Raw genomic sequence first — 26,398 nt, 5'->3', positions numbered from 1 at the left:
TTTAGGAGTTGGTTTTCTGGGACGCATGTAGTCACATTCTTTTAGCTTTGTGACTCTATTGTGGTGTGAGCAACATTGAACATATATATATATATATCATTTTTTTACACTTCATTATAGACTTGTGCTCAGTGCACAGGCCTGCTCTATGTAGTTGTATACTTGATATTTGAAGTATGGAGCAATCAAGACTTGGATTAGGGAACATTAAGCCAATCTGGGTCCCAGCCAGACTTCTTAAGTTTAGAGACCTGTCCCTCAGCTCTATCTTCCATCCCTAATCCATGATGAGGTGAGCACACCCATAATAATTATATGAATTAAGATTGTTCAGTAGCTGTTCTTCTGTGCTTCACTAAATAAATTAGCTAACTGCACCTGTGTAACTTTGTGAGAAGTGAGTCTCTCCTGAAAATAACCTGCGTGTTGCCGCAACCTCAGAAAAGCTTGTATGCCATTAGTGACAGTCTCATTACTTGTGTCAGTCTAGAAGTGTGTTGATAAGCTCAGGTTCCAGTAGCTACTGTAAGGGAAGAGAGCCAAGATGAGAGCTAAGCTTCAATTGAGCAGCAGCCAAGAAAGACTGTTCACTGTACCTTTGCAATATCACTGAAACAATGAATGAGTCAAAACTCTCATCATACACTAGTTGGATCATTTTTATGTTGAAGATTAAGGTATTTGATCTAACAAATTTTTATTTGGGCTGAAAAGAACAACCTCATTGCAACCCAAGTAATTCCACTTTTGATCACAGTGACATTTATGATTTCCATTTGAGGTTCATTGAATGAACAAGGCTATAATCGAGTGTGTGAACACTGCAGTCTTCACTGCTTTGGTCTGGGTTGTGTCTAATGTAATATGGCTCCGCATGGTGAGGAATTTACTAAAACAAATTGTGAGACTTCATACAGAAGAGGTAGGAAGAGCATCAGCAGCCAATAGAACGTAAACAAAGCTGCAGCAGTGGTTAAGAGGTAAAGCAAGAGCCATACTACCAACACAGATAATAGATGCAGGTGCCATCCAAAACCTTGCATTGAGAAATAGATGATTATTAGGTGCATCCGACTTGGTGAAATGATTTTGAATGGAAATATGGGTTTCAGTGACATTGTGATGGACAATACATGGTCTTAGGATGTTTGTTCAGAAAACTGCACAAAACTACTTAGTTTTGACAAAGACCATGGAAGGGAGCCTGACTATTGGCATTTTGAAACCAAAATAAAATTATTTGGATCAGATGGGGTTCAGTAACATTGGCTGACCGTAAACATGGAGGTGGGAGAGTTCTGGGTGTGGGCCGCGAAGAATGAGAGAAGTTGTATCTACAGCATATCTATCCGTTAAAAGTATAAAAGCTCACTAATGAAGCATAGACTTTTATTGTAATTGTTTCCATTTCGCTCTCAAATGAATTGGTTTGATTTGCCTTGGCCTTCGACCATGTTCAGTTCTGTTATGGATCCTCAGGATAGATCAGACAGTGATATGAGGAAAGAACCAATTTAATTGATAAAAAAGTTGCAATACTGTATTGACCTGAAATTATTTTAAGTAAGTATAAGTATTATAAGCACAACTTATAAATGTATTGTTGGCTGTTCCTTGGAGACCCCCATTGTTTAAAATTTTGATACAAAAAAATCATTTGAAGATTGGAACGATGAGGAGACATCGTGCGTGTGGTCGAGTTTGAGTCAACTCGACAATGTCACTTTTTCCTGGAGTCCATTGAAACATTCCTCCATGCATGTCATTAAATATGGGACTGCGCTTTCCTAACCCTTGTCCTAACCCTTGTGGAGGGTTAGGGTTAGGTCTATCTGCAACATTTTCCAGTTGTCTTCATTGAGCATCAGATTTCGTAGAATCTGCAAACCACAATTACCATCCTGTGTGAATCAACCTTTTGTGTCTTCTCAGTTTAACATGTCGAAACAGAGGAGTCATGTCAGTAGCTGAAAACGCTGTGTCTCAAGGCTAAATTGGCCCCTTCCCAAACCAAAAACCACTGTTGTTCTTCAATAAATTTCTTTTTTTTATTGAATTCTTGAATGAAGGCAACTCCTGGAAGATGAGATAATCAATCAACATATGCGTCTCGATCCAAATCATTAGCAGTGTTACCTCCTGAAAGAGTCCATATACCGTCACAGGGGGTTAGGGGATAACTAAGGTGTCAGTAAGTCGTAAGTAACATACAATACTTAAGTGTAAGGAATATAAAAAATATAGAAAAATATGAATGTATTTAAACTAATATATTCAGTGTAAAGATTTAAATTATGTGTGAGAATATGTATACAGTGAGGGAGCAGGGCTGGTAGTACAGGCTTACTGCTGCAGGAAGGAGCAACCTGCGATAGCTCTCCACAGGAATTGACAACTATGGACCATTTTCTATGCTACCGCACACATGCCCCTGGGCGGGAGCTTGTGTGTGATCTGTGTGCGAACGTGAACGCGGCTCTGGAGGAGGATATCAGAGGAGATTTAGGCAAAAAATAAATTACACCATTTCGGGTCAAATTTAAATGTCAGGGCTTACGGACACTTGGATGGCACCACAGCAGCTGTATGGAGGCATTTGAGTCAGGAACACTTAGTCATGAATTAAATATTTATTGCACAAATGTGAAATGGGCCTGGTGATGGGATTCTTTCCTCCTAAACTCAAGGCATTAATTAGATAAAAGTAATTCATATTTTCAGATTTTCCATTTTCCATTTTTCTATCCAGCATTTTCATAGAATATTGAAAATAGGGGACCAACAATTTTATTATACAGATCATTATTTCACCCGCTATTGTGGCAAATGAAAAAAGCACTTGAATACAAATACAAAAACTGAATACAAATTTCAAATTTTATTTAAATAATCCTAAATGGTACACAGGGCTTAATCCTTCCTCAAACAATTGCTTGAAGCAAAGTAGAAGTCAGGAAAGACAGCTGAATTGCATTATGCATTCTAAAAAAATAAGAATAAACTAGGGCTACGTTGTAGCACTAACGGGCCCGAGCACACTTGCGTTCCAAGTCTGTTGCGGTCGGAGACAGCGTTCGATGAGCAAGCGCTCGTCTCCGCGTTGCATGCGTTTTTCTGCACAGCGGCAAGGATAAACGCTTCACTTCCTGTAGCCAGCAGGTGGCGCTGTGGTTTTAAGTCGTGGTGTCTTTGTAGATGTCATCAGGTCGTGACTCTTGTCTTACATGCCTAGTTTGGAGTTGATTGAACCAAATATGCCTGAGATACAGAAGCTCGTGTTTCGATGGCGTGTTATCAAACTTTGACGCCAGGCCACGGTTACATGGAATGACGAAATGTTAAAGTTCAAATAACTGTAGATCTCCATCTTCTTGTGAAGACACTCATCTAAATTTTAAGTTGATGTGATGAAAGCCCTACGACAAGTATGTCAAAGTAAATATGCTGAATATGGCCAAAATGGCCACCAAATCCAAAATGGCGGGCTTCCTGTTTACTCTAGCATATGTATCCAAGAGACTTATTTCTTTCACGATACACAACTGGGTATTTTTTTTGTGAGGATCGGTGAATGCTAAATGAGGGGCTTATCCGTAGGTGGCGCTATTGAGCTATTTTGCCACGCCTATTTCCAAATCCTACAGAATATGGCCATTTTCACACATTTCTAACTTACTGCAAAGTTTAGAAACTTTTTGAGCATGGGAAAGCCCTCAAAAAGCCAAATGGCGGGCTTCCTGTTTACTCTAGCATATCTATCCAAGAGACTTATTTCTTTGTCATGAAAAGACACATGTCCCCGTCGATTTTCGTAGCTGTAGGCCAATCATAGTGCCAGGGCTGCCCTTTAGGGGGCGCTAGTCAGTTATTTTGCCACGCCCATTCCTTAAACCCATCTGACAGCTTTCAGGGGGGGGGGCTGTTGACACACATGTAGTTTGAGGGAGATTGAACCTTGAACACCGAAGTTAAATCCAAAATGGCGGACTTCCTGTTGCGTTTTTCATAATGCTCCAAGAGGCTTTCTTGTGAGTCTGGTCATGATACACAATTGTCTATATTTTCGTGAGGATCGGTTAAAGCTAACTGAGGGGGCTTTCCGTAGGTGGCGCTGTAGAGCTATTTTGCAACGCCAATTTCAAATTACTCCAGAATACGTCAATTTCCACCACTTTCTACACCGCGTTCCACATTATTATGCAAATTGGATATAAGGGTCAAAAACATTCATATTTTAGTTTTTGAATTAAACTCATGGATGGTATTGAGTCTCAGGGCTATTTGGATGATTGAAATCAATCTCAGACAACTGTGATAATTAGTCGGCCAGGTGAGCCCAATCAAAGGAAAACTACTTAAGAAGGATGTTCCACATTATTAAGCAAGCTACATGTTTCAGGCAAAATAGGGAAGAAAAAGGATCTCTGTGCTGCTGAAAAGCAGCAAATAGTGCAATTCCTTGGTCAAGGTATCACAACATTGGATATTTCCAAAAGAATTGCGCGTGATCATCGGACGGTGAAGAAATTTGTCACTGATTCACAGCACAAGCGGGTTCGTTCAGACAAAGGCAAAATAAGGAAGATTTCTGCCAAACAAATGCGTAGGGTTAGGAGGGCAGCCACTAAAATGCCATTGAATAGCAGCAAACAGGTGTTTGAAGCCGCTGGTGCCTCTGGAGTCTTTCTAACTTCAAGATGAAGGATGCTCAAGAGGTTTGCAAGTGTCCTTAAACCTGTTATTCGTTCCTCTAAACCAAGCTCACAAGCAAAAAAGGTTGCAGTGGGCTCAGGACTACTTAAAGACTAAGTTCCAAACTGTTTTGTTTACCGATGAGTGCCGTGCAACCCTTGATGGTCCTGATGGATGGAGTAGAGGATGGTTGGTGAAGTAAGTAAAGTACGTAAAGTACGTAGAGACCTGCAAAGTACGTAGAGTTTCTGACTGACCACTTTCTTCCGTGGTACAAAAAGAAGAACCGTGCCTTCCAAAGCAAAATCATATTCATGCATGACAATGCACCATCTCATGCTGCAAAGAATACCTCTGGGGCATTGGCTGCTATGGGCATAAAAGGAGAGAAACTCATGGTGTGGCCCCCATCTTCCCCTGACCTTAACCCTATTGAGAACCTTTGGAGCATCATCAAGCAAAATATCTATGTGGGTGGAAGGCAGTTCACATCCAAGCAGGTGCTCTGGGAGGCTATTATGGCATCCTGCAAAGACATTAAAGCAGAAACTATCAAAGAACTCACAAGTTCTATGGATGCAAGAATTGTGAAGGTGATATCAAAGAAGGGGTCCTATGTTGACATGTAACTTGACCTGTTAAGATGTTTTTGATTAAAACCTTTATTTGATTTCAGTAAATATGACCTCTTAATGCTGCAAATTCAACAAATGACAATTTTTAGTTCTTTACAACCTATAAAATATCTTGAAACTCAGAAACTAAGAGACTCTGCATAATAATTTGGAACACTGCATTTTGAGTTTTTTATTTTTGAAAAAAATACTGTTATCATTGGGAGGTTTGTTCAATAAAATTTGAATTATACTCTAACAGTTGATGACTTGAAAAATATACTGACTGGCTGTGCATTACTATTTAGGAAGATCTGAGCAAAGTGTAATCTGCATAATAATGTGGAACGCGGTGTAATTTACTGCAAACTTTAGAAAGTTTTTGAGCATGGGAAAGCCCTCAAAAAGCCCTCTCACTACGCTCAGAATAATCCTTTCAATTTCAATAGGGCCTCCCACCGGAGGTGCTCGGGCCCTAATAATAATCTTATCAATTTCAATAGGGCCTCCCACCGGAGGTGCTCGGGCCCTAATAATAAACATTTCAATTTCAATAGGGCCCTCCACCGGTTGGTGCTCGGGCCCTAATAAAAAAGTGTATTTACCCTGTGAGTACAGTGAAGTGCAGGAAGAGAACAGAACACGTTGTGCCCTACAGGCTGGGTGTTGCACCTTGTAAATATGGATCTGGGCACCAAGTTCTGTTCCGTTACACTGAGAGTGACACTCTCCCTTGTAATTCACCACATGTCATTCATGAGCAAGTGTTTAGTGAGTCAACACAGAATGCGCTATGCCATTATATCATTTGGGTGTTGCCTTTGTCTTGTGATTTGCATTTGAACAGCTAAAGATTCAAACTATTTTTCTGTTTGGGTAAAAGATTAGTTTTTCCATTTAATGTTTGTATAGTACCAAAGGAGGACAGTTGGAAAAATGAATAATTAATAGGAAAGTTTTTCCACCACCAACTTTACTTTGTGGGAAAAATACTGAGTGATATAATTACATTATGGTTATTTCCTATGAGCATGAAAACTGTTACTATCCAGCAGCACAAAGACACAGGTGCTTTTTGGGAAACACCAGCCTATTGTACCACAAGACAAGTTCAACATATTCAGAATATCTGTTCATTATCTTGTTTCACTGAATCTTCCATTTTATTATAAAGCTGGTTGTCATCTGTCTCAGTTCATTTAACTCTGTGTTTTCTTATTCAGCTACAAGCATGTTCATGTGGAAGAGGCGGAGTCGCTAATTACAAGCAACATCAGAACCATGAATAGATTATGACAGGATTGTTGGTGTCAGACGGGCTGGCTTGAGAAATGTTTTTTAACTTCTCATTTCCTGAGAATTTTAAACAAAACAGTCTGGAGCGAGTAAAGAACCATCCAGTGAGCCGACTAAATCAGCAAAAGACGATCAGAGGGTGAATGATGTGTGATAGAACATTTTGGCATATAGAAGGGCTGTGTGAATGATTGGGTTTATGAGTAAGTGTGATTTGTAGTGTAAAGCCAAGTTCACACTAGTTTACAGCAGGATGGAATGAGCCACAGAGTTCACAAAGAGCGATTGGCGACTACCTTCTCTCTCTCTCTCTCTCTCTCTCTCTCTCTCTCTCTCTCTCTCTCTCTCTCTCTCTCTCTCTCTCTCTCTCTCTCTCTCTCCTGCACTGACAATCAGACGTGCACAGACTGACCTGCTACAGTTTAAACATTCATTTATTTGTAATCATCGCCACAATATCAACGCTGATTACTACATAATGAATAATGCTTTTCTTAAATTTTTAAAATCTTTCTTCATAGCTGTGCATTCATTCACCTATTCAGCTCCTACTGACTCAGCTCACTCTCTTTCTCTCTCTCTCGTGCTAACACACAGACTAATACCGACACACACACTCTCACACACACACACACACACACACACTCACACACCCACTGTGTCATCAGAAACATCTGTAAACTCAGACTGGATAAAAACAACATGTTTTTCTCTTCACCAACACAAATGTCATGTTTTGCACACAGAGCAGTAAAGTGAGATCAGGGGCCCGTTTCACAAAGCAGGTTTAGTGAAAACTCTGAGTTAGTTAACCCTGAGATGAGGGAAACTCTGGTTTTTCAGTTTCACAAAGCCAGTTCAGCTTTACTCTGAGTCAGTTACCCTGGCAACATACTCCGTGAACCTAACCTGCTCGCTGGCAGGTTTTCTTCAACTAACCCCGAGTTTCTCCTGCTCTTAAGTTGAAGCCTGCAGACTGAAGGCAGTGGCAGACATGGCGTGTCCTTTTATTGAAGAGCCAGTTGATGTCGAGGCGCAGATACTCCGCAGACATCTCCACCGGGAGAGGATTATTAGACCCCGATTGGATGTTTTATCATTCCCTGATGAGTATCTGTTTGAGCGTTTCCGTTTCTCTGCATCATCTATAATTTATATAAACGATATTCTCAGCCCTCACATCGCTCACATGACGCATCGTGGACATGCTCTCAGTTCTGAGCAAATTCTTTGTATTGCACTTCGTTTTTTTGCCAACGGCAGTTTTTTGTATAACGTCGGTGATGCAGAGCATGTGTCCAAGGCAACTGTCTGTCGAGCTGTCCGAAATGTGACACTTGCACTGAAACGGCTACTATGCACGTTTGTAGTGTTCCCAAGTCACAGACCCACCAGACTTCTCAAAGAAGAGTTCCACAGAATTGCAGGTATCAGTCTAAGCAGTAATTCATTTATGTCATAAAGCTTTGAGACTTGAAGCACTAATCAGTCAATTTGATATATTTTAGGGTTTCCAGGTGTGATTGGCTGCATAGATGGCACTCACATTCCTATCATCGCTCCTTCAATAAATGAAGGAGATTATGTGAATAGGAAATCTGTCCACAGCATTAATGTGCAGGTAGGCCTAAATAGTAGCCTTTAACATTCCAAATTAAATACACTACACCATACAGCTAATTACTGTTCTCCACTGTGAAGATCATATGTGATGGAGCCCACATGATTAACAATGTGGAAGCGAAGTGGCCTGGGTCTGTGCATGACTCACGAATGTTTCGTGAGTCGACACTGAGTGCCAGATTTGCCGGTGGTGAGTTTATATATATAATTTATATACAGTATATAGTTATATCCTATGATCAAATATTTTGTTTCCTCCTATTGCAACTGAAACAAACTGTATCTTGTATTATCATAGTAGAGTTTGATGGTTACCTACTCGGAGACAGAGGGTACCCCTGCCAGCGCTATCTGCTGACCCCTTACCCTGACCCTGAGCCTGGCCCACAGCGACACTACAACTTGGCTCACTGCAGGACACGAGCCAGAGTGGAGATGACCATCGGGATACTCAAGGCCCGGTTCCAGTGCCTCCGTAGGCTCAGGGTCACCCCAGAGAGAGCTTGTGACATTATAGTGGCATGTGTGGTTCTCCACAACATTGCCACTATTAGAGGAGAACAATGTCCTACTCTTTCCCCCTGTGATCCAGGTATTAATCATACCCCCCCTGCTGATACACGAGATGGAAGAGCTGTTAGAGACATGATATGTGTCAATCATTTCTAACTGACCCATCACCTCCCCAATGTTCAAGAACGACAATATGCATCTCATTTTATGAGGTCTTCTTTATTTCCTAGAAGGAAAAATTTTGTACAGTTGTTAATCCTTTGTTGTTGAAACAATTAAAAAACATCCACCTGTGGGCACGTCACCCACCTTTAACTGATGGTCCAGCAGTTGTATTTCCTTTTCTGTTTTGGTGATCTGCAGCCTTATTTGCTCCATTTCTAGGTGTGATTTGTTTATTTGAGATTCTAAATATACCTTGTAAAGTTGTTTCACAGGGAGCTATAGGAACATAAATGACATTGAATTTCAGTGCCATGTCTATTTAGTGTCATTGTAAGTTGTGGGTCAATGCTGAACAACATCTTACTGAGGTAAGCTGTGCTGTGGAGGTTGATGGACCTTCTTCCCCATTGTAATTTCCAGCATGGCTCTGTTAGAGAGAAAGAAGTTGCAAGTTGTATTGTGGAACAACACTATTAACTGAGCCAAAGTTATTTAAAAAAAAAAAAAGGTGTATACTTCAGCAGGCCTCTCTGCATCTTCCCTCTCTGTGGCAGCTGATAAGGTTTCTTCATCATCCTCCTGTAATGAAACAGAATGTGTGTGTTATATTCTACCAATTATGAAAAATCTGTGGAATATTAAGAGTACTTACAACAGCATGGAGGTCTGTTATGGCAGAAGGCTCAACGAGACAGATTACACCATCAGTAACTGGTAGAAAATGAAGATTGGACAGTTGATGATTACCCAGAAAAGTGCCCCACCTAATTTAAACACAATTTTTCAAACTCTGAGTCACCTTAAAATAGATTGATATCTGAAAGCAAAAGCAGCCAATTGCAAAGAACTGTAGCTTACTGCTACAAGAAAAATCAGTGTGCCAACTAAGTTGTGTCTAAGATGAATGGGTGGCCATTACTGAGCGAACACTAGAAAAAGGATTAACGTACATGCCATTCATTTGAATAACTTACCTCTTATGTAGGCCCCTGTGACCTGGGGCGTGGGTGGGTCCGATGAACTCCCCCCAGAGATGCCCTCAGCAATGGGTCGTCCACTGTTCTGACTGAGGGCCATCTTTTCAGCCTCTGTGAGAGGTGGTGGTGGTGGACCGCCACCTGTTTTGCGGGCCTCAGCCTTTTTTCTGTTGGCTATAATGGAGGTCAAATTTAAATACATACAGAAAACACAACTTTCTTTATATTTCATCTTTAGCTGCTGCCAAGTCCGTTTGGTGCCTGTTGGGTTGCACCTGTGCTCACAGACACACATATGGAATATAATTGTTGAATAAGTGGAACATTCAAGACAAAACATTTCTTTTTTTTCTCAAATTAATACTGACGCATTGACTCGGTCAGCAATTTCCTGCCACGCAAGATCCCGCGCTTTTGCTGCTGCCACAGTATTGCTTCTTTTTAAAAATATATGCTCACTTTCTGCATACGCAGTCATTAATATTTCCAACTCCACTGGGGAGAAGTAGGAGGATCGAGGCTGTTTACCACTTGTTGCCATGGTGAATCATGTTATCTGTGTTCCATTGATGAAGGCTTTTTATATCCTCATGCACAAGCTTCACTCAGGGTTACCTTGACTCTGAGTTGATTGAACTAAGTGTTATCACCTGTTCTGAAACCGAAAACTTAGAGTTTGACAGCTCAGAGTTGCTCAACCCAGAGTTAAGGTTTTAACTCAGAGTTTGTTGAACCTGCTTTGTGAAACGGGCCCCTGATCTCAATTGCAATAAAGTTTTGGTTGGTCTTGATGGTCACGATAATCCCGCCCCAAGCCTCTGACTGAGGCTTGGGGCCACCCTGAAACAAGTTGTTCTGACAAAGAGCAAGTTGTTTGGTTGTTGAAACACAAAGAACTGCCTACAGAACATGCATTGGCTCCATGTGGACCCAGGGAAATGACTTGGTGAAAAAGGTGAATAACCGGTTGCTAAGATTATAAAAGTGCAACGTAAATTCAGTTCCTTTTCAATTTACCAGGGAATACGGTAGTTTTAACTTCACTTTAGTGAAGTTTACAATGTAAATGACGTATTCAAAAGTTGAATTCTTTTGTGCCACGGCAAGAGACACAGGCATGAAATCCAGTGCAGTGGCATTGACTCTATGTGAAACAGCAGCGAGGAGTCCCTGATGCACACTGTTACTCGCTGTATGAAAGGAGCTGACCTCCCACCAGCCACCACTGGCAGCAGATCACATCTCTGGAGCCTCAGGCATACTGAAATGATCTGCAAATTATTTTGTCCATTTACATCACAAAATAGTTTAAAAGCAATAAATGTGTATTTTATGGACTAAATAAGTCTGTAAGACATGACAAATACATTTGCCATGAGGCCGTACTTAAAGGGCTGAGCTGCATGAAAACCAGAGCCTGATGCAGGGAGTTAAGTTGGGGATACATTTATGAGCTTTATAAATATTAGTTGACGATCCAGAACCCCTGGCACTTTCCCATTTCATGCAGTGAGATTTCTCTTGATCTTTATTGTAACACACTTTATAATGTGGCCCAGTGCAGAAAACTCCAATGGTACCATGGGGATAGCTAAATGACTCAGAGCTTTTTCAGAGGTTAGGTAAAAAATAGTCTGTTCTGTATTCTCATACATGTGCTCATTTTGGGCATTCCTTCTGTATTTTCATCCCGCTCACAACTTTCCCATGTCTCGACTCTGCTTAAAAAACCCATTACCTTCAGTTCCATTATTTATCTTTTACACTGAACACCATTTATTCCAATAATTACACTGCAGAGATGATGGCTGGGTCTTGACCAGAGTCTGGAATCACCTCCATCATAAAGCGATTTGTGAAAGCTTTTTTTTTAGAGTTATTGAACTCTGAACTTCTATTTGAGCAGTTTAGTTTCATATTTTTCACAAATAAGTCACATCACATGCTTTCTGATCTGGTGCCTGTGTCGGTTGGACAACATTGTCACTGGCTTTAAAATCAAATATCAACTGCTCTGACAGCACAGCACTTTTATGAGGGGCAGGTCGGGGTTCAGTATGTTGCCCGAGGACACTTCGACATGCAGATGGAAAAGACTGGGACTGCTCCACCCTCTCGCCCTAAATGACAAAGGTAATGTTGTGTTTCTAACACATGACGGTAGTCCACTGGTCAATAATATTGCAGCGCAGGAAGTAAAAAATAACACTGTTCACAATCTCCCCTCACACTCAAAATAGATCAAATAACAAAAATTTTATTTAATCATTTTAATTTAGAAATGATATTTCACAAAAAATAACACAGTATACCACAGATTACAAACTTTTATAGTTAGCAGTTTACATAAAATATGTTTCAATAGAACATGGGAATGATTCCATTTTCAAACTTAGAGATACACAACCAAGCCCCATATTGTCTTTGTACAACTGAGCAAACTAAATCTACGAAATGGCTTTATATATTATAGTTGACAGCTGGCAAATGGAAAGTGATTTGAGAATTCAGTGATGACTGTTTGTCAGAAACAGGATGTTTAACCTTTCTCCCATGTCCAACTCATGTTCTTTCTTGAGTCACCCATCCACCCTGGCCACCTCCATACAAGGCTTTGAGGCTCCACTTTTGAGGGATGTGTGTGTGTGTGTCTGTGTGTGTGTGTGTGTGTGTGTGTGTGTGTGTCTGTGTGTTTGCGTTTATGCTTGTTATTTTGGAATACAATCTAATCTTGGAAAGGATATCGTTCAAACATCTATGGACATTATATGCAAGGCGTTCGATCCACAATAAGTCTTTCCTTGAACTCCTGCTGCAGCCAGAGCCAGTAAGTATGAACGGGGCTGACCATGTGAACTCTTCTGAGAAATAAAAGTCATATCTAATTCAGGTGACGACTTGCAAGAGCCAGTTTCAACAAACGAACCAGTCCAGCATGCTGGCAGTGGTGAAGGTGGACATTTTGTGATACTTATGTAACATAAAGTACTTTTGGTTATTTCTAGCCAAATCAAAATGGCTTCAATGGATTTCAGTTGGACACATGATATCCAAGGGCAAACTTTTCAAATCAAATCAAAGTTTATTGTCACATGCAACAATGACAGCGTCATTGGAGCAGTGAAATTCTTGGGACATGGCAGGCAGCATCTATGCAGGCAGCATCTACACAGTAGACGGGCTTTACAAAAATTAAAAAAAAAAAAGAATTGACATACCATGTAACATATAACATATAACGTATAACATATTAAAATGAAGCAGAAAAATATTAAAATGAAGCAGATGTTTACCGGGTGGAGTGGGGAATATTAAATTAAAACAACAACAAAAAAAAAATATCAATATATATGTAGTAAGTACGTAGTAAGTGGGACCTGTGATCTTTTGATCTGGTAGGCAAGGGCTTTACAAAATAAAAATAACATAACATATAACATATAATATAGACATATAACATATAACATATAACATAACATATAACATATAACATAGCAAACCAAAAAGAAGCAGCAGTTTACCAACAGTTGAAGCGGGGGGAATATTAAATTAAATAATATGAATATATGTGTAGAAAGTGTATTTGTATGGTGGTGGAGCAGAATGTACATTATAACTCTTCAGAGGGTCAGTGTTGCTGATTAAGAAGCCTTACGACCTGGGGGAAGAAGCTGTTTTTAAGTCTGGTGGTCCGTGCTCGGATGCTCCGATAACGTCTCCCAGACGGCAGCAGTGTTAGAAGTCCACAGCCTGGGTGGCTGTGGTCCTTGATGATTTTCCGTGCTTTTCTCAGGCATCTTGTGCTGTAGATGCCTTGCACGGAAGGGAGATGGCAGCCAATGATCCGCTCTGCTGTCTTCTCCACCCTCTGCAGGGCCTTGCGATCAGCAGCAGAGCAGCTACCAAACCAGGCAGTAGTGCAGCCTGTGAGGATGCTCTCGATGGTGCACCTGTAAAAGTTTGTCAGGGTTTTTCCAGCCATGCCAAACTTCTTGAGTCTCCTCAGGAAGTAGAGGCGCTTTTGTGCAGTTTTGACCACCGAGTCCGCTTGTTTGGACCAGGTCATGTCATCCGTGATGAACACACCGAGGAACTTAAACTCGGAGACTTTTTCCACCACAGCTCCGTTGATGTGTATGGGATTGTGACCCCTCCTCTGCAGCTTCCTGAAGTCCACGATCATCTCCTTGGTCTTGCAGACGTTGAGAGACAGGTTGTTCTCTTGGCACCATGTAACCAAGCCACTGACCTCATCTCTATAGGCGGTCTCATCGTTGTTGGAGATGAGGCCCAGGATGGTGGTGTCGTCTGCAAATTTGATGATGATGTTAGAACTGTGTGTTGATACACAGTCCTGCGTGTACAGGGAGTACAGGAGGGGGCTGAGCACGCAGCCCTGAGGGGCCCCGGTGCTCAGGGTCAGTGAGGAGGATGTGTGCTTGCCCATTCTCACCACCTGGGGTCTGCTCGTCAGGAAGTCCAAGATCCAGTTACACAGGGGGGTTTTAAGACCCAGGCTCCTGAGCTTGGGGACGAGTTTGGCAGGAACAATCGTGTTGAACGCTGAGCTGTAATCCACAAATAGCATCCTCACATACGTGTTTGCCTTTTCCAGGTGGGAGAGGGTGGTGTGTGTTGTCAGGGCGATAGCATCATCCGTGGACCTGTTCGGTCTAAATAGTTTAACGCCACTTAACACAGGACCTATAGTTGGTTTGTCCATCCAGCAGGGGATGAATCCATGTGATTTTGATCACCTCATGACTTTTACTGTTGCACCGCCAAAAGAAAAAATATATATAATATTCCAAGTGTGCATTAATAAATAGTCAGCCAAGAAATTCACAGAGTACATTTGTGACCTCCAGGAATCACCCTTTTTTAGAGATTGGGCCAAATTCTGAAGTTTGCTCAAGTGAAAACTTTCAAATTTAAACAGACAATCCAAACTCCAAACAAGATCGAGTTCAGGTTTGCTGACAGGGTTGTTAAAATGTTGAAGCTCATTCCCATTGTATTTAAACAACCATGTGATATGAAAGCATCGCATCTGACACATTATACTGTAAAGATTTGTTTCAGTGTCTTGAATACAATATGATACCTTAACTACACATTAAAAGTCATTATTCAAAATGCAGTCAAACAACTCATCAACACGTTTAATTACTCCCATGCACCTATACTTACAATATACTTCTACAATTCATTATTCACCTGTCTAAATGTAGCACCAGGTGTCCGTCTACAGCTGGTGCAAGCACTATACGTAGAGAACACATCACTACGTATGTAAACTACACTGGCTCCTCGTCAGCTACAGATTTCAGTTTAAGATTCTATCACTATATGATAGTAGTTTTTTATATTTTACTTCATTGTTTCAATCTTATTTTATTGTTGTCTGCATGAGTATGATTAGGTTTTGCTAACTTGCATTTTAATTTGTGAAGCACCTTGTAACTCTGGTCTTCAAAGGTGCTATAGAAATAAAGTTTAAGTGAATATTAACGCATTTGATTAAATGGTTGTGGTGACCATACCCACAATAACCAAGGTCACACTGATATTATACTACAATATTGTAAAATGAGGGCCCTTACATGGGTTACACCGAATAGAGTCTCAAAAAATGTACTTTTTTGTAAGACATATCTACTGTGAGTGCTGGTTTATTAGTGTTGAAAAATGCTGTATGAATTAAGATATTATTACTGTCCATGTGGTGGATTCAGGTCTGTGTGATATTCTCTGTGCAGAGATTTGAGGTTGCCACTTCATGAAAAGGTGGCCTGTGTATGTATCTGTACAAAAACTCAAGGAAGGAAGCTGTTACAGAACCTGGTAATGGAGGCCCTGATGGTCTGGCACTTCCTTCCTGATGGAGTGAAGAGACATTGGCTGGGGTTGATGGGGTCCTTCATGATGCTGAGCACCTTGCAGGAGCCCTGTGCTTCAGATCTGGGTTCCACTTGTCCAGGTCAACGAGGTTCCCTATGAGAAACTGCCTCTTTGAAAAAGCTCAAAGCTGTTTTTTCAAAGCAGTCGTGCAGTACTGTGACAGCATCCTATGGGCAGACCTTAATCTGTTAGAATGGTCTGTAAAGTTTCTTGAGCACGGCAGAAGTGTAGTCTGAAAAGCCCAGGAGCAGGCGGATTATGCTTGGTATTCATTCTGTTTGTTTGTGTATAAACATTTCAGTATATTTTATTCTCTTATATCTTACTAGACTCCAATGAAACAATTTGATGAGTGAGTTTGCTGAGTTTTAAGGTGATGCCACTGTGCACCTTCCACAGTGCATTAGGGTTAGGATTGTGTTGACTTTGAAAATCTGGTGAGGATCTGACATTAGTAACCCCACTGATCCCCTGGTAACAGATCTATTTCTAATATGTTAAGATGTTAAGATGTTGCTGTTATATCATTGTCATTATCACTTATTCAATCCAAAAGTGGTTGCCATGGCCCCCAATAGAGACAGCTGTTACAACTTTGAACCAGCTACGAAACAGCCATGCACAAGTACTAGCCCTCTGTTCACCTTGGTGAAAGGAGGAATATGAGCCACCATGGCTGGGTAACCTTACTGTAGTGGGTTGAAGAGGCCATCAACTGCGTGGAAGTGATTTTCATTAAGACCTGGCTTCACCTTCCTGGTCTGCTCTGATCCTGCTCTATAATTGTTAGATTGGAGGGAGGGGGACTTTTCCTCCCTCACTGGAGGAAGCCTGGGGGGGAACCGCTGGTCCCTGTCGGCTCTGTATCTGTCAGTTCACTGTGCGTCCATCCTGCCACCCTCCGACTCACCCTGCCGGTTGGAAACAATAAATGTGTCAGTGGCCCAGAGGAACTTCTACTGTGTGAATCCCGGCCTTACCCGCTTCATGCACTCTGCCAGCCCTTCCTAAATCATTCAGTTAGGACAGTAGCAGTGAATGACATTTCCCCCAGGCCCAGAGGACAAAGAGGTAAAGCCAAGGCCAGGGGGGAAAGTCATTCCCCTCACTGTTCTGATAGCTAATACAGTAAACTTCCATTCCAGTGGTAGGTACTTGCTATCCTATGCTGTTGTTTCAGTCACATAAGGATAGTTCATCCAGTGTGTGCGGAGAAAATGTGGAAATTGCCTTCTTTTTATATTCAAATTGAATCACAACAGTTGTTTGCAATGTGTTCGTCCACAAACGGGCATTGCCATCTTGTATTGTGACGTCATTTGTAGCCAGAGTCTGAACTTCAGCAATGGTGGTGATTGGTATCGAGGTCCTGCTGATACACACGCTCGACCAATTGCGAGTCCGTCTCATCAGCTCGTTTTATGGCATCAAATAACAGCTGATTTCTGTGGTGGTAATGAGGGTGCAAATGCATGTATACAAAGGTCATGCAAAAACTTCAGAGTGAACAACAAGTTAAGAGAAGTGCATTGCATTCTACTTGCAGTTACATGCACCACTGCAGCTAAAAGTATGAGGTCTGACAGTCTGCGAGGACAGTATAAACGTTATGGTCCACAAGGCCAATTAAAAGGAATAGCTAAGCCATACATGTGCAAGACCCAGTCAAAGATGTTAAGACAGTTTGTGGTGATGTACAAAACCATGTGATCTCTGCAGCAGTATTGATACGTTGCATCCTGCCTTGGCCTGCTGCACCATCCTTCACCCGAATCGTGCACAGTGTTTGTTGTTGCTGTGAGCGCATCTGAGGGGAGGATCTCCCGCTTTGTTGTTCATGTGTAAAAAAAAAAACTGCGTAGAACGTATGTATGAGAATGCTGCTGTGGCTGTTCATTATTACAAAACACACATGTGGCATCAACACATTCAACCAAATAATGACACTTATTGATTTCATATCGGTTTTGTGTTGTCTGCAGATTCATATTTAGAAAGGATAAGGCTGCATTATCACGAGTGTCCTGCACTCTTGTGGAATGAAAGATGCTCAACACCCAACACTCTGAACACTTGATTTAGGGTTCTAGACGCTGAGTACAGCAAAGAAAGTAACACTCAAACCCCCCGGCACCAGGGTTCACACATACACACACAAAGGGGCAGGTTGTCTCTTGTTGTGTTGGTGCTCAGCACATAATTTACATACTCAGCTAAACTCTTTTATTTTCTCACGTTGTCTAGAAATCAACAAACCTCTTTTTGTCTTTTGTTCTAATTCAAATCCCAGTTGTTAACTTCCCCACATCACACCACTCTGCAGCAGTGGAGGTGCGGCGAGGAGAAGAGTGGGTCTCCTCCGTGGTCCTGACACGTTGTTGTACTTCTCCGAAATCATCCCACCCACACAGCAGTTAGCCAGGAGGGGTGAAAGTAAAGACAGGATTTCAACTTGTGTTTCATTTGTTATACAAATACTTTTTTCTTGTACAACTGAGAGCAACAGCATTAATTTCTATGAAAGAGCATGACCTTAAGTGTTCTATATAATTTGTTGTGTGTAGTTTATTATGTGTCTCCACATGGTTGGATGATACTTCAGATCAAGCCTGTAAGGGCTTAAAAGGAGAGATTCACTTTTTCCTGGACAGGCCTTAAAACAACACACATGGTGCCATTTTCACACAATGCAGGTCAGAACCTTTCTTGAAGCAGTTTTACTGTAAATAATTCACAGTCTTGTGAACTTTGAAATTCATTTGACACTGATTCGAGGCTTGAGCTGTCCAAGTGGGTCAAGTGGAAATCTTTAAATATCACAGTCTCTTTCACATTTAAGTCCCTCTTTGTATTACTACTACCCTTTGATATGTCTCAGTAAGAAAACACTCTGTAGGAACACAAAAAATTAACTTTGTGCTAAAAGGATGTAATAATGGAGGTTATCTGACAAACTTAAGTTGTTTTCACATATAAACTCAGAAGAATCTGGCCCAAATGTTGTTGCTCTCATGCTCTACATCCAGCACATAACGTGTGAAACGTTTTCTCGCCTACTGAAAAATGTTCCTTTTGTTTTTGGAGAGGAGTACTGCCTGCGTTTTCTGGGAAATTCACAGACAACGACAGGTTAGGACATCACGTGGACTTGGCACCAGGGAGCTGCCATTTATTGTTCACTTCCGCTGATTCGGACATTCACGTACACACCTCCGGGTGATGTGATGTCTTCAGAGTTGCAGTGGATGTTGGAAAGAGAAACACACACACAGGCACATGTGAGTATTGTCATAAAACAGACTTAATAAAGAGTGAACATATCCCTCCAAATAATACAAACAGATTTACTGTTTGCGTGTGTGTGTGTGTGTGTGTGTGTGTGTGTGTGTGTGTGTGTGTGTGTGTGTGTGTGTGTGTGTGTGTGTGTGTGTGTGTGTGTGTGTGTGTGTGTGTGTGTGTGTGTGTGTGTGTGTGTGTGTGTGTGTGTGTGTGTGTTTGTGTGTGTGTATGAGTGTGTGCTTTAGCCTCAAAAAACTAAAATACACCTACACTTGCTTGGTCCGAAGTCCATGCATTTAAACGTTAGAGCTGTTGCCAACCTGGTGTTTTGGCTTCTGCAGACTGAAGGAGAACTCCCTACTTGTTCTACCGGAGTGTGGTAGCAGTGCTTTTGTTACTTACTGTTTCCATACTGTAGTTTTACTCTGTAATCTTGCCAACTGCCCGAGGACAGGAGGCCAAGGAGCAGGAGTAGCATCCCCTCTGCCACAAACTGGACAAGACTTATGTCACGTACACCATCTCAAGCTGCCCAGCTGTGTTTGTGTGTGTGTGTGTGTGTGTGTGTGTGTGTGTGTGTGTGTGTGTGTGTGTGTGTGTGTGTGTGTGTGTGTGTGTGTGTGTGTGTGTGTGTGTGTGTGTGTGTGTGTGTGTGTGTGTGTGTGTGTGTGTGTGTGTGTGTGTGTGTGTGTGTGTGTGTGTGTGTGTGTGTGTGTGTGTGTGTGTATATGGCCCTGGCTGCTCAGAGAGTTGATGACAGACTGATGAGTTCCTGACTATAAGAGAAACGGTGAACAACAGGCCGACCATCCGCTCAGCTCTCCTTCTTCCCCTGGACCAGGAGCCTTCTTCCTGCATGATGCACAAAAATTGCCAACACACATACACACACACACACACAACATGTGTACATTTCCCCTTTCATTAAATGACCATTGGTTCGTAGGAAAGATGAGACAACTTTTTTCTTAAAATCTCTAAATAACCTGTACTGTGAGTGTAAATAAGAAGGGATATGCAGTTTCAGTTTGTTTGTCCGTTAGAGAGTAGTGTTATGCAAAAAATTGATTGAGAATTGATTACCACAACACTTGCAGAGAAGATGTGGTATCAGTCAAAAAATAACCCATAAACATTTGCAGAGGATCACGATCAGGGGGCAGATATTTGATTTTTTTTGCTTTCTTTGTTGCAAGATATGGTGTTATTCAAATATTTCTATTGATTTCTCTGAGAGTAATTAATTATCTTACCAAGCTTCAAGGCCTAAATTGTTTGTACACTCAGATATAAGAGACATAAGACAGAATTGACGCACAACATCACTGAGATGTGATTGATATCTCCTGTCTTAGCCTCTCTGCATTAGCTCCCTGTAAAATTTGTAATAGCATTCATTATTCTGCTCCTCACATACAAAGCCCTCAACTTACAGCCCTTCACTAACAGAACCATTCACTGACATTTGCAGTATTTTCAAAAAATAAAGTGCACATGGAAAGAAAAGAGGGATGACGTTCGACCTGTCTGATATAAACATATCAATGGAGGGACACAATCTTTCTTGAACTTTCAAATCAGCAGCATTTACAGACCCTCTTCTCTGATCAGCGCTTGTGTTATAGGCATGAAAAGAGTTGGTTTTCATGTGACAGGAGGGGGGTTGGGAAATATATCAAATGGTAGTTGTTTGTTTAGGATGGATACTTGTTCAGTTTCTGACATTTAGCTCATTAAAGTCTGGGGCTCCTTAACTTTATTTCAGAACATCCCAAAATCACATTAATGTGTTTGTTTTACTTCACTTTGTGTGGATATGATTAGATTAAATATCTGTAAAGGTCTCTTCCTCAAAATTTGATCGTTCTCATACTCTGAGTCAAAAATCTGCACTTCACCATCACTTGTATACACAACAGTTTTATTTGTGTCTCTGAAGGATTTTACTGGAGGGTTTGTTCAAACGTCATCCACAGCCTGTTTTTTTGAACGTTTTATTTCTAACAACGTTTTAAAAAAAACTCTGATATTCCATACAAACTATGCAGCAGCATCACTTTGTGGTTACAGTATCGGCTGGTCAGTCCACTTATTTAGTCCAGAGTAAAAAATCTCAACATCCATTTGATAGATTGTTGTGAAATATTGAAGACATCCACAGCACCCAGAGAATCCTACTGACTCAGGTGAACCCCTGACTTTACATCTAGCACCACCATGAGGTTGACATCTTTATTGAAAAATCTCAGCAGCCATTGCATGGTTTGCTGTGAAGTTGTGAAATAATTGTCTCCTTCTGGTCAGAATTTGAATTCGTCCAATTCTTAAGATTATGTCTAAATGCCTGATTGAAGCCTCGCTCCACTCGCTGTTTCGTTGAATGATTTGCTGATATCAACTGTGTGTTTTGCATTTAGGTGATATTTTAGACTGGAAGTACTCTGGTGATAAGAAATTTCACCTTGGCAGTGGCTACAAATTACTTTGGTTCTGTCGACTCCGCCGTCTGGAAGAACTTTAAAATGAAAATGGCCATGTAAAAGCTCCGTACCCTTATCCATGGTTGTTTATCCGCCAATTATTTTCTTTTTTCCGGTTCCGCAGCAGTCAGCAACAGACTTTCGCAAAATAAAAGCCTGACTTTCACAATAAAACAATAAATAATCAAACCTGAGTTAATGCGAGATAAAATAATTAACTGAGTTAAATAAGTGATGAGTTAACTCAAAATTAACTAGTTAACTTGCCCAGCCCTAGATTAAACACTAAAATAAAGAGGGAGTATTTTACCTGCTAAAGCATGCAAATTTAACCATTGTAAGTATGTTAGCATGCTAATGTTAGCATTTAGCCTAAGTGCCTGATTCTTCCCTTAAAATATTGAAATCTAATTGAGATTTAACAAGTGGTAAAAAAAGTTTAAATTTAGATAACAAAATTTGTGAAGGAATAAGTGGTCTTTGTACCCCGTCAAGCACATCCTCCTCATCGTCACTACATTGCTCATGATGAGTTTTGTGGTGACTGATGACCACATTTTCACCTCATGTTATAAACCTTCACTCAGACAAACCAGTTACAGTAAAATATTTTATTTAGAAATGATTATTCATTCTGAAAATAAGTTTAAGAAATCCAGTGATATATGTAAATAATCAATAATCAGGTTAAAGTGCAAAAATACATTTTGATATAATGCATCTGTACAAAAATATCATTGGAATGTGATATGGATGAAAATGTGTCTATACAAACATGGCTTTGATCATTCTCAGTTTTTGTAAAAAATTATTACATGAGAGTTATGTCCCTTTTTTATAAAGTCTTTGGATTATAAGCTTCTGAGCAAATTATTTGCACTGAGCAGCCACAGGTTTTTTTTAAGGTCGATTTCACATTCCACACATCCACTGGGTTCTCTGCCAAGTCAGGCTTTGATAACTAAGCATACACTTATCCACAAAGGCTTATTTCAGTATTATGTCTTTAAGAATTGTCTGGTAAAATATTTCATCCTTGAGGAGTGCGAACACAGAAACCGAGGGCTCTCTTTCTACTGCTGAAAGTTAAAAAAAGGTCTTTGGTTGTTCTTTGCCTGTTGTCGTCTTTGGTCATGGTTTTTCCAGTGTCCCTGTCCTTCCCCTGCTGGCAGAGTCGATCACTTGATCTTGGCTGGCTTCAGTTCCTTGACCTGCATGTGTAATGTTTTGTGGACAGCCAGAGTCCTGGACTGACAGAAGCCCTTCCCGCACTCCTGACATTTGAAGGGCTTTTCTTTGGAATGAATATACCTGCGAAAGAGAACCCAACAGAGCTCATATTAATACCTAGAGCATGTCCAATTGCAGAGTGTCATCATTTGTGACGAATTGGCAAACATTTGTCAAGATTCATGATCCTCCCAAACCAAACAATAAGCCCATGATTTCAGAAGCAATTGGAATAAGCATGTCCGCTTTGATACTAATGTGGGGTTAGGTTCGGGAACAAACACTATTTGACAAATCCAATGGGACTGTTGAGTATTCATGTTGGGGGTAGGCTCTGTTGGAGAGTTATCTAACCTCTTGCTGTGAGAGATTAACATACTCCAGACCTCATTAAAATCAAAATAAACATTACTAAACATTCTCGATCATTGTCTCTGCCATCGTTTTCTATCCCTTGTTTTATACTTTTACTACTTATACTACAGTGGCTATAGCACACGTTTCAATCGTATTTTATTTTATAAGTTACTATTGATCAAGCAGGCACAAATTCAAAAAATCTTAGCTATGTGATCAGGCTTAGCACAAGGACACGTTTCCATAGACATATAGAGTGTGCTCATGCTTGCCTACAATTAACATCTGTACAGCTGCTGGTTGTTTGGGACATATAACAAACTGCACAAGAAAGCAAATAATTCAGAGCAAAAACTTTCTTGCGTTCACCTTTAAACCGTTTTCAGCTTTCAATGCAAGAGATAACATCCCAACTCTCCCTGCAATATTCTTGTTGATCTTTTACTTTTGGTTACTTTCTACACCATCTGCAGACAGTATAAAAAGCTGCAGTAACAAATATTTGGTAACGTCAGGCAATGACTAGGGCAAGTTTTAAAGACTTGAAAGCACTAAGTAGATTCATGTTGGTGGACTTCTAAACATCTCGTATCCTCTTGTTACACTGACAGAATTTAATGGAAAAACCCAAAGTAGCAAATCCTACATGTAAAATATGTAGCTCCTTACTATCCCTGTCATATCTTAAAATAGAACCACTCAAATCAATTCATCATCATCTGGAGAGTGAAATCATCCAGTGTGAACATGGTTTTCTGTCTAGATGCTGAATGTTTATCATGTACAATAATAGTTTAATGTCACAGTGTCTTTCATATGTCGGACTTGTGTGCATCTGACCCAATAAGCATGAGGTGTATTTTCAACAGCTTGAGGAATGGCTCACTTTTCACTTAACATGAATCAGAGCCTATTTTTGCACTTCAAGTCTTCCAAGTTACTGCAATGACTGTGTGATGGGCATTGCTAAAGACAATGTACCGTGCCGGAACGCATCCTGCACACGATCAGGCAGAGAACTAAAGCCACTCCTCACACTTTGCCTTCTGTGCAGTTACAGTGTCACATGTTTGAAGAACATCCATTAAGTATTGAGTTCAGTTAGAAACAATATATGCAAGCTAAATTGCTAAGTATCCTTCAAAAGTTAGCGCTGGAAATTTGGATGAAAAGTTGAGTTCGGAGAGGTGACAAGGTAATTAAACAGTCGGGAAGCACACTTTTAGACTGTTTCTCCTGGATGGCTGCCCATGGTGATACATTCAGATAAACCATGACTATGTGTATGAAAGTAGTTGTTTGGAAATTGAAAGAGAGAGGAGGAACTCTCACCTAGCACACCTAGGTAATTCCATCACAAAGGCAGCATGCTTGTCAGATTGACAATTTCAGAAAGTAATGTAGCAAATACAATGTTCTGTTCTGTAATTTATTGGACATAATGACCCTGGTTCTCACCTGTGGTCCCGAAGGTGGTCCTGTCTTCTGAAGGCCTTGTGGCAGATATCACAGGTATATGGTCTCTCGTCCGTGTGCGTCCTCTCGTGGATCAAAAGATTGTAGGATTTGGTAAAATGGCGGCCGCAGAACTTGCAGACAAATTCTTTCTTGGTCTTGGAGGGCAGTCGGCCTCGGCTGGACTTGCGTTCCGGTGAGGAGAGCTTGGTCACATCCAGGAGGCATCCAAGGCCAACTGAGGTCACGTGGTGAGGTGACGCCTGTGCTGCTGCAGCGGCACCCGTCATGCTCAGGTCCTCTGCCTTCAGATGGTCGTCCTGGGTGGCTGCTGCCGCTAGGTTGGCAAAGTCAAAGCGGGGCTTGTTCTTGGAGCTCTGCAGCAGCCCTGCGGCACCCTGCTTGGGTTGCAAGAGGTGGGGGAATATGGGGATTGAGGCCATGGAGGAAAACTGAGCTGGCAGCTTGGAAATGGTGCAGCGGGGCAGATTCAAAGGCGGGTAGCCGAGGGTCCACTGATGGAGATGGATGGCGTGTAAGGCACTGAAGCTGTAGATGCTGTGAAAATGGTCTGCTGGCAGCTGGAGGCCGGTGGAGCTCTGGAGGAGGGAGTAGTTGGCCAGCTGGAGGGATGGGTGGAGAGGCACGGGTGCTGGCAGAGTCTTGCTGCCCATGGCTGCTACACAAAATCCAGCAGGTCTTCTGCAGGAGACAAAACATTAGAAGATGAAAATATGCAACAATGTTCAACATTCACTGTGACTTCTTACAATCTTATAAAATCTTTGAATGATTAAAACAAGACAATTATTTGGAGACTAGCACGTGAGAAAACCTCCAGGTCACCTTAGATGTGCAAGTTGCTACTTCAAAACACAAATGCACAAACTTGTAATCACTGACCCCAGCTCTGGAGTAAATATTCATAATATTATCTCACCGGCACATGGACTACATACTTTGTGAAAGTCATACTTAAAAACTTAAATACTGATGCCATCATTGTTGATATCTATGTATAATTTATACATAAATGGAAAACATGAAACCGAATGCTGGAGACAGCAGGTTTGTTTGATACAGTTGTATATAGATTTTTGGGCTGAGAGGTCTCAGGTGTTTTGAACGTTGGTGCTTCTTGGTTATTTGGTGAAAAAACTTTGATTTAGTTTGTTTTGTCTGATGTGAAGCGACTGAAGCAAATATTTTTCATCAAACGAGGGAATCCATTAACTTCTTTGATATGTTAATAACTGGTGAATCCCACTCACTACCCCCATCTATACAGAACCCCAGTGCTTCACCACACCCCATACAACAACACACACACTTCGGTCAGGAGTCAATACACATCCAGTCTGGCTGATAAGATGATGAAGGGGGGCTGATTGTCGGCTTATTGAGGCTGTGCATGTGAAAGGCCCTTGCTGTTGGATCCACACTGTCGAAAGCTTTTAAAGTTATAGGAAGTCTTTGCCCAATGCCAATTTATACTATCACTTTGTAAGATATATAAAGTATGGTTATGAGTTTATGTTTTTTGTTTTGGTTTGAAAAGAGTTTATTTGAAAACGGGGCCTCTGGTATGATCCTTTAAAGTTGTTGTTAATTGTCCTATGAGAAAAGGGATTATAGTTACAATAGGGGTTGAGATTAAAGATCTAACCAATGCTGATGATCCCCATATAAAGACTTATTTGGTAATGTGTGGTAAATGTGTACATAAACAACTGGCTGCATCAACACACGCTAGAAGACGGGTTAGACAAAGTGTCACCTCAGGGTGATGTGATGTCTTCAGAGTTGCAGTGCATGT

The 26,398-nt window shown here is 41.1% G+C and overlaps 2 protein-coding genes across 2 annotated transcripts; one reads left to right on the top strand and one right to left on the bottom strand.

The window, feature by feature from the left end:
* Nucleotides 1-7,398: 7,398 nt before the first annotated feature.
* Nucleotides 7,399-8,931, top strand: LOC133016074 (putative nuclease HARBI1). The gene is made up of 4 exons (XM_061083388.1): nucleotides 7,399-8,029; nucleotides 8,111-8,223; nucleotides 8,304-8,415; nucleotides 8,524-8,931. The coding sequence occupies exons 1-4, from the start codon at nucleotides 7,597-7,599 to the stop codon at nucleotides 8,892-8,894; spliced, it is 1,029 nt and encodes a 342-aa protein (XP_060939371.1). The 5' UTR covers nucleotides 7,399-7,596; the 3' UTR covers nucleotides 8,895-8,931.
* A 13,378-nt stretch (nucleotides 8,932-22,309) lies between these two features.
* Nucleotides 22,310-25,256, bottom strand: osr1 (odd-skipped related transcription factor 1). Its single transcript, XM_061083242.1, has 2 exons — nucleotides 24,586-25,256; nucleotides 22,310-22,851 (listed from the first exon to the last, which is right to left on the bottom strand). The coding sequence occupies exons 1-2, from the start codon at nucleotides 25,254-25,256 to the stop codon at nucleotides 22,719-22,721; spliced, it is 804 nt and encodes a 267-aa protein (XP_060939225.1). The 3' UTR covers nucleotides 22,310-22,718.
* Nucleotides 25,257-26,398: the final 1,142 nt, after the last annotated feature.

This window comes from Limanda limanda, chromosome 12, assembly GCF_963576545.1.
Source record: "Limanda limanda chromosome 12, fLimLim1.1, whole genome shotgun sequence".
Classification (NCBI taxonomy): Eukaryota; Metazoa; Chordata; class Actinopteri; order Pleuronectiformes; family Pleuronectidae; genus Limanda; species Limanda limanda.
Note: the sequence above shows the minus strand (reverse complement) of the source record. Positions and strands in the feature narration are given on the sequence as shown.

Excerpts from the sequence above, each read along its gene's own strand:
- osr1 (XM_061083242.1), bottom strand. The coding sequence starts at position 25,256 with ATGGGCAGCAAGACTCTGCCAGCACCCGTGCCTCTCCACCCATCCCTC. Across the intron at positions 22,852-24,585 it reads GACCACCTTCGGGACCACAG|GTATATTCATTCCAAAGAAA; the intron begins GTGAGAACCAGG and ends TCTCTTTCGCAG.
- LOC133016074 (XM_061083388.1), top strand. The coding sequence starts at position 7,597 with ATGGCGTGTCCTTTTATTGAAGAGCCAGTTGATGTCGAGGCGCAGATA. Across the intron at positions 8,030-8,110 it reads AGAGTTCCACAGAATTGCAG|GGTTTCCAGGTGTGATTGGC; the intron begins GTATCAGTCTAA and ends GATATATTTTAG. Across the intron at positions 8,416-8,523 it reads GAGTGCCAGATTTGCCGGTG|TAGAGTTTGATGGTTACCTA; the intron begins GTGAGTTTATAT and ends GTATTATCATAG.